We start from the raw sequence: 8,773 nt of genomic DNA, 5'->3' as shown, positions 1-8,773 counted from the left end.
GGCCGCGGTGCTTCGGTATAGCTTCCCGAGCCCCGGATAAAAAACGGGCACGGGCACGCTCCTCGTCCGCTGGTCTTGCTGTTCCGATGTAAATACCCTCACGGCTTCGGTTCAGCTTCGCCGGCTTTGTGTTCCCGCGCCTTGCGCGTCTGCTCCCGCAGCGGCTTCGTTCACGTGTTTTTTAGCAGCCGATCTCGTCCTTTGCGGCCGTAGCCGCTGCGCCCGGGGAGTGAACAATGCTGGCCTTACAATAGAAGGAGCGAAACTGGGAGAAGAGGGAAACGGCTGCGCTAAAATAAGCGTAAATTGCCGCGGAGCGAGTCCTGGAAGCTTTCTGCTAGCGCAGAGGAGGAGAATTGTTTTTCACTCATGCTGCCGATCTGGAGAGGCACTGTGGTTATTGTTACAAGCTGCACCAGTATAAAGACGCATAGCCATTTGTTCCTATAAAAACGTAATTGTCGTGACTTAACGTGTTACCATGTGCCTGTAGCTTGTTCCAGCTGCAGAAACATAAATACATTGTTTCAAACCATCTTAAACGCAATTAAAATGAACAAATTACACTCGGTGGTTGGTCAGAGGGGAAGGTGCACAAATGTCACCTGTTGGTACAACTTACTTGAAGGGTATCGATTTGGTTGTTCACGGTAATGTCTCTGAAGTGTAAATGCACGAGCTGTGCCGCTCCTGGTTCTGTGCAAGATCGGCCTGTGTGTAGCCATGCTGTCTTAGTGGAGCTCGGTATGTCCTTCACAGACCTGTGGATGTCATCGTTGCCGTTAAGAACTTGCTAGATCAACTTGGAAGAAAACTGGAAGAAAAACTTTTGTATCAGTTGCATTAGGTACTGTTTGCATTGCGTTGAAGCCTCCTAAAACAAATGCTGTTCAGAAGTTGTATGTAAACATGGATTTCATCTAATCAGAAATGAATTAAAAATGCTTCAGTTGTTTTTTCTTTTTTTTTTTACTAGTAAGGTGAACTACTACATTTTTATCAGTTAAGAAATGATGTTCGTTACAACTTAAGCTCTTACGAGTGAGCAGCTGTCTTGTGTTTGCTGTACTAAATTTAGTTTACTAACATCGAAGTAGAGTTTCTAACATAATTATTTGGAAAACAGTAATTTAGTATAACCTTTTTATTCTCTTTCTTATTTAAAGATGAAAACTTCTGCAATGAGTAGACGTAAGTCAAAGGAGAGCAGCGGAGCAAATGGAGGATGCATTTCACAGGTTAGTGATATCTTTATTAGCTGACTTTGGTTTTAAGTTCTGAAACTTTTTCCATCCTCTGGCATCCATGTCATTCTGTAGTTTTCTACTAGACCGGTTAAAAAGGCATGTACAGATAGTTGATGTAATTTCTAGGGCTGTAAATGGTTTTTGTATTTATGTTCTGTATTTCTTTCACCTTCTCGCCTGATGTTTGCTTGCTTCAAGTGTTACAGTAATGATCTACTTTTTGGAGGCTTAATAAAAATGGTGAAGGACGGTCTTCCTCTTTCACAGCCATTTGTAGCAACAGATTTGCATAAATCTATTTTTATCTAATCAAATTCTTTATCTTCCAGTTTGTTGGGTGAATCAGAATGTGGGTGACTTTTTTTAACAGCCTAGGTTATGCAGGACAGCAGCTGCCAAATCAGTTTTCAGTTTGGTGGGGTTTTTTTAAGCTTTATTCTTCTGTTTTCTCAAAGTGGCTACTTAAAAACTGTGATGCATCTTGTAGCGAATTACCTCTGGTTCAGCGATTTCTTATGTTTTAATAGCTTTCCTTCGTTTACCTATAAAATCCCTTTATAGGAGGAAAACCTTTTCACTTGTGAATGGACAATGCTGACTGTTCAGATAGGTTATTCATTAAAACAGAATAAATCTGGAAACTAAATCAGTAAGACCTTAGTAGAAGAAAAAGTAACTGAAAACCTAGGTAGACAAGTACAGCTCATATTAAAAAAGAATTCCTTTCATAAAGTGGAATTATTAGCGAAGTAGAGTTCTATTGTCCTTCTATCCATTATTTAGACTTGCTGAGGAGTGCTTCACAAAGATGCATCCACATGTATTTATTTTTAAACCAAAACCACTGAGAGCTGATGGTGATAATTCCATCATAAATTATAAATTAGCGAAGCGTTAGAAGAAGGCATATTTTCAAGATACTAAAAGCCTGTTAGTAATGTACCCCAGGACAGTGACTGGTCGGCTAAACCGGGCGTGAACGAGTAACTACTACCTAAGGTGAGAGAAACGCAAAACATTTGCGGTACAGTATTGCCTTGGTCTATGTTTACCTGGGATAGAACGCTGCACTTTTTAATGATTTCTTAGGATTCAGCAGAAATGAAAAAGGACTCGGTTCCGGGGTGCAACTGAAGACTGTAGAGAAAAAACATATTGGGGGGGAAGATGAGGCAACTCAGATTGAGAGAATGGAAAAGCAACGACACAGATGTGCACGATAACGGTATAGTTAGTTTTTAGGTCAAACGGACGTTCACATAGACTGAAGCAAGGTGCTCAAATGTGATTTTAAAGGAAACTCACTTCATTCAGTTCGCAATTTAATCTCTGAAATTCTTTGACGATGAGTACTAAAATTGGACACCAAATGTTATAAAAGGACGGAGTATGCAGGTATTTTAGGATAGCTTAAATGAGGGATGGGGAGGATTAGTAGGATAGAGTCCTGTAAACTCTTAAAAATTGGGATTGTCCAATTTGCGCGCTGCTACTCAAGTGGTAGGAAGAAATCTGCTACGATGCTGAAGGTTGGCTGCTTGGGAATTGAAGATACAATTTTAAGTAACAGTTCTTAAGGTGGAAAACAGAAGTCAGGGCAGACGTATATCTAAAGATATCCCAAGCAATACATCCAAATTAATAGTTAAAATAACTATATTTGCTGTGCAATTTGAAGGACTTCAGAACTTGATCTAAAAATCGAGCTGGATGGACTTCATTCCATCCTTTGTAAGCAATATATTAGCTTCAGTTTCATTCTACTTCCTGCCCCCCTTCCAGACTTCTAGGAACAAGGTATCTGAACTGAATCTTCGAAGAAACTGTAAATTTGACGCTTTCTAATGCTTGAATATGGTAGGCTGCAACGTTGTTGCGAGCAGTGCAAAAAGTGTATTCACTGAGGATTTGGGGGAATAACTAAGTGGGTTAGATTTTATTTAAGTCAGCTGGTAAGTGTTTTCTTGCCTGTATTGCACAGTAAGTTAGAACTATGAATTAGATGAGCTACTCACGTAATTTTGGTGACAAGTATAACATCCCTGTGGGGGTGAAGGAAAGAAACTGTAGCAGAAGGGACCAAAGACACACATTGCTATAATTTAATTGAATTTTCTCTTTTCTGCTACAAGGGAGTCTGTTAAATATTCTGCCTACTGCAACTTTATTTTTACTTTCAAGACCCCTATATCATTAATGACAATTAAAATTTACGCGTTGCAGACTATTTGTAACACCACGGAAACATGCATATTTTACTATTATTTTATTGCAGTAATTACATTATTGGTACGTTCTGGTGTTTGAAGCACCAAGCATTCTTTCTGTCTTGTGTTATATCCGTAGGTGCAAAAAATTTTACGTGAAAGATTCTGTCACCATTATGCTACTGGAAAACTGTTTGGGATTGAACATCAGTACAGGTGAGTGAGCTGACTCAAATACTTAGTCAGTTCTCCTTTAACCACAGGAGAAAAATAATCAGGTGAAGTCAGAATTTTCTGCTACCTCTGTTTTTCTAAATTATACAGGCTTAAGTGACTTGCAGCGCACTCCTCCTAAAAATTGTTTGCCTCAGATTTTAAAAGTTTTTATACAACCGTTGCTTGCTGTTTTGTCAGGCTCCGAGTCTTGGATTTCTTGTCCTTGTTTCAAATCTGTAATTCTGAAACACTTTTTTTTTGAGCCTGAAAGATACTTTTAGTGCATATTCTAAGGCTATGTTTAATGACCTGACCAAGTAAAAAGTTAAATTCTCTTGTTGTGAATCTTTATTTTTACTTCAGATTTTCTCCTGTGTATGGGTAAGCTGTGTTAAAAGTAAATCTTAAACCTGGGATGCCAACATCATGTTTCTTGAAGTAGAGACCCATATTTAAAACAAACCTACTTCTTGGGGTCATCCAGATGTGGAGGTTAAAGTTAGGAAGAAGGGACCTATTGGGACAATCATAAAATCATTAAGGTTGGAAAAGACCTCCAAGATTATCGAGTCCAACCGTCAACCCAACACCACCATGCTCACTAAACCATGTCCCTAAGCGCCTCACCTACCCGTCTTTTAAATACCTCCAGGGATGGCGACTCAACCACTTCCCTGGGCAGCCTGGTCCAATGTTTAACCACTCTTTCAGTAAAGAAATTTTTCCTCACGTCCAATCTAAACCTCCCCTGGCACAACTTGAGGCCATTTCCTCTTGTCCTATCGCCAGTTACTTGGGAGAAGAGACCGACCCCCACCTCGCTACAACCTCCTTTCAGGTAGTTGTAGAGAGCAATGAGGTCTCCCCTCAGCCTCCTTTTCTCCAGGCTAAACATCCCCAGTTCCCTCAGCCGCTCCTCATCAGACTTGTTCTCCAGACCCCTCACCAGCCTCGTTGCCCTTCTCTGGACACGCTCCAGCACCTCAACGTCCTTCTTGTAGTGAGGGGCCCAAAACTGAACACAGTATTTGAGGTGCGGCCTCACCAGTGCCGAGTACAGGGGCACGATCACTTCCCTGCTCCTGCTGGCCACACCATTTCTGATACAGGCCAGGATGCCGTTGGCCTTCTTGGCCGCCTGGGCACACTGCCGGCTCATGTTCAGCCGGCTGTCGACCAGCACCCCCAGGTCCTTTTCCGCCAGGCAGCTTTCCAGCCACTCTTCCCCAAGCCTGTAGTGCTGCATGGGGTTGTTGTGGCCGAAGTGCAGGACCCGGCACTTGGCCTTGTTGAATCTCATCCAGTTGGCCTGGGCCCATCGATCCAGCCTGTCCAGGTCCCTCTGCAGAGCCTTCCTACCCTCGAGCAGATCAACACTGCCGCCCAACTTGGTGTCGTCTGCAAACTTACTGAGGGTGCACTCGATCCCCTCGTCCAGATCATTGATAAAGATACTGAACAAGACCGGCCCCAATAATATAGACAATAATACTATCCTAATAGTAATCCTTTTACAGATGCAGGTCAAATTCTGAAAATAACAAACAGATATCTGAAGAACTTGTTTTAAACAATCAATTTTTCCACGAGTAACTTGATGCAAGTTGAATCACCTGATACGAGCATTAGTTTCTTTTCCCTTACAGGAAGGAAAATAACATTTCTGTTATTAAAAAAAGTGTAGTGTAATATACATGCAGAGCTCACATGGACATGTTTATCGTTGTTGTGAGAAAATGTATTTCTATGATGTTAGTATTCCACAAAACAAGCCTCCCCTCTTTATACTGGAATTCTGAAAAACAGTTTACAGACTCTTCTACTTGATATGCCACTGTTGATCAATTATACTGGAGAGGAAACACGATGAACTTCCCAGCTCTTAGTTTTTCTTTCCCAAGATGTATGTAACTATAAGTCTTGGTTATAGTTAGCTCTCAAATAGTGAACAAAACCACATGCATTTGGTACGGCTGTTCCACGATGACTCTATTGCTCCTTTAGAAGCAATTGCATCATGTCAATATTCTAAGTAAAAAAAAAAAAAAACCCAACATATTAAATGTATGCATTTGTAAACATTTGGGAATTGGAAGTGTCAGTAGTTTTTATAAGTACTTTAAATGCAGTACTAGATGATAAGTCTATCTGAAGATAACTTAGAGTTGTTCTTCGTTCCTTCTTTTGAGCGGGAATAGAATATGAACTTGAAGTTCAGTATTGCTGTTACAGTTCACAAGCCTTGAATGCCTAAATTTAGCATATAATCAGTTTTATGAAGATTCTCAAAATGCATATATTCCACTAGAGTATTAATTTTTACTGGTGTCAAGGTTTTCCTTCAGTGTGTTTGCTAGTCTTTCTTTTTCATGAACTGTAGTGGTATCACAGAAAGCAATCTGTTTTTTTTTTTAAAGAAAAAAATAATTATTGAAGTCTGTCCTTTCATGGTGGGGAATTGTAGAACTTTATGAATTAGTGATACTTCTGACTTCTGCATGTTTTAATATTTTAAAGTATTTTAAGAGAGCTGATCACTCAGCTCTTTGTACTTTATTGTATTACATTTTGCACGCCCTGAGTGTTGGCTCCGAGAGCAGGCTGAAATGTATCAAGTTTTCTCTTATGTTCTACAGATTCTTTGAATTTTCCGTAGTTTCACTGTATGTTGTCCTGTTTGAAGTTTTTAACCTATTGCTGTTGTCAACACAGACACCTGCTGGAACTGCTGAAAAGAACTACAGTTCATGGAGAAAGTAATTCTGCCCTCATCATTGGACCCCGAGGATCAGGAAAGACTGCGGTATACACATGTATTAAAAGTTTATACAAGGTCAAATTAAGCATGAGGTGGATAACCTCCCTGAAGTCCTGGGAGCTTTTGGAGCTAAATTTTCATCTCTGTTTTTGAAGAGAGAATTGCTAATTGTTTACATAGAATTCCGAAACATTCTAGGACTTCCTGTGAGCTAATTCTGTCAAATAACAATATGGAGAAATTGGTTCCCTAACTAAATCTTCTGAATTTTTTCAAATGCTGAGTTCCTAGTGATTTTGTAAAATAGAATAGCTTCATGTGCAGCTGACAGAAACATGTACCTGTCCATCCCTCACTATGACTTGCAGAAGTATGCATGGCTTTGGAATTCTTTGCCTGTCTTCACCAGGTTTTGTGACATGCTACAGGTACCCAAATCATGTAAAATGGAAATAATTTTATCAGAACAAGTTGCATTTGTAGTTCGGTGATCTGACTACATCATGGATTCTGCCTTCTTTCAGCATTTCTCCAGTTACAATTCTGTAATGGCTCTTGCCACAGAGGAGTTCATCTTTGCAACTAAAGCCACGTTTTGCTTACTCTTTAAAAGTTAACCTGCTATTGCTATTGGGCCTCCGCTGTAAAAATGACTGAAAAGATCCAAAAACTGTAGAAGGAGTAGCCTAAGGGGTGGATTTGTACATAGCTGTTTGTATGTAGAGAATGGTAAGGTATCTTAATACTGTTCTAAACGTGTCAGAATATTGTTACCTAAATTGCTAGGAGGTGGAATGTTGTATGGTAGTTCTGGTTTACAAGTGTAGGTTTTGTATTTTAAAGGAACTCTTAGTTGTGGCATGTGATGGGATGCCATCTAGCTTACCTGTTATATACTTTAATATTATGCAAACACTTAAGTCTTTTATGTTTACGTGAGTATCTAATGTGATAAATAGGTTGGCTGTTACTGCAAAAAGTGTTCAAGATTGAAAAGTTACAAAAATCACTTTGGGAGTCTTCCCAAGCTTTTAAATACAGTTGTATAGAAAGAAATTAATTGATGGTAAACATATCCATGATACAGCTGACACAAATAATTCTGCCAATTTGTTGATAGCTTGCTTGTTTTCCATTTAAAAAACAGTCAGTATTGTTACCTTCTTCTGTTTCCCGTGGCGCTTCAGAAGAAGGATAATTGCCAAAATACTATGGAGTGGTGTTTAAGAGTTGATAAACCAGTGACGAATAAGGTTTCCTCCACCTGTGTACTTCCTGCTAGTCTTGAACTGGAGTTTATTTTTCCTTTATTAGATTTTTGGATTTGTAAGTAAGCAACAAGCACTCTCATAGCGCAGAAAATAGTTTTTAGATTTTCTTGTATTTGCAATGTAGACTTTCAAGGTACAACTGAGATTGTGGGATAAGGGGCTAGCCAGAATGGATGGCATCTGCTTATTGGGCATCAACTTGAGAAACCAAGGGAATGAGCTTTTTTTTGTTCCAAGTATCCACCACAAATGTTGGCACCTGTAGTAGGAGTCTCACTGTATCTGCTTCCAAATACAATATCAATAGAAAAGTATAGATGAGCTCTATACTGCAAGCAAATTGGAGTAAATGTGAAAGTTTAAAAAAAACTCACAAGAGAAAGATCCCTCAAACACCACGTGCCCCCCCATCACCAAAACTCAAACTATTTTTATTATTTAAAGTTTAAATTTTCTTCCAAACCTTTTACATAAGGATAGCAAAGATGAAAATTTGTGATCCTTCCTGCCAGAATATAAGTAAGCAAATCATGTATGCCAAATGAATGATTTTCTTATTCTATATTGAGTGAAAGATGTTAGTTCTCAAAAAAGACTGCTGGAGACCAGAAAATTGTATGTGTGTATATAAGTGTGTATGTATGCATGCATACACGTAGATGGGAGCTGCAAATTCTCAGCTGAGGAGGCAAAAGCAAAGAAGTAGCAAGTGAATGAAGAGTTAACATTTCATCTACTTACATGTATTTTAACGCAAGTTCCTTACGACTTCTACCAAGAACAAGTTCTTGATGGACTGTAAATTTGGGACCCCTAAGTTTTATAAGCAGTAGTTGATGTAATTATGCGCAATTTAATTTTGCCTCATGCTTCCTGACTTCAAGAGGAAAAGAATAAGCATAGTGTCTTTAAAGATTTAAAGTAAAGATTTTTGTTCTACAGCACCTGATGAAGCAATGAAGCCAAGTACTATCCTAACTCGAGAGACAAATCCTCTCGCATCTCAAACTCGTAAAGCTTTTTTTGATTAACGCAAAAGCCCTAGATATTACCCCAAAAATGAGTGACTAAAAT

At 39.2% G+C, this 8,773-nt stretch overlaps 1 protein-coding gene across 3 annotated transcripts in view; it reads left to right on the top strand.

Moving 5' to 3' along the window:
- The first annotated feature begins 229 nt into the window (after window positions 1–229).
- ORC4 (origin recognition complex, subunit 4) overlaps window positions 230–8,773 on the top strand; it is a 22,505-nt gene continuing 13,961 nt past the window's right edge. The window contains exons 1-4 of one of the 3 annotated variants that reach the window (XM_009318951.1): window positions 230–744; window positions 1,167–1,238; window positions 3,594–3,670; window positions 6,383–6,473. In XM_009318951.1, coding sequence (XP_009317226.1) covers window positions 1,167–1,238; window positions 3,594–3,670; window positions 6,383–6,473 — 240 coding nt within the window. In that variant the 5' untranslated portion in view covers window positions 230–744. Of the gene's footprint in view, window positions 848–1,166; window positions 1,239–3,593; window positions 3,671–6,382; window positions 6,484–8,773 lie in introns of those variants that run through there. The other 2 variants (XM_009318950.1, XM_009318952.1) reach the window with 2 other exon arrangements.

This window comes from Pygoscelis adeliae, unplaced genomic scaffold (genome assembly GCF_000699105.1).
Source record: "Pygoscelis adeliae isolate BGI_AS28 unplaced genomic scaffold, ASM69910v1 Scaffold222, whole genome shotgun sequence".
Taxonomy (NCBI): Eukaryota; Metazoa; Chordata; class Aves; order Sphenisciformes; family Spheniscidae; genus Pygoscelis; species Pygoscelis adeliae.
Note: the sequence above shows the minus strand (reverse complement) of the source record. Positions and strands in the feature narration are given on the sequence as shown.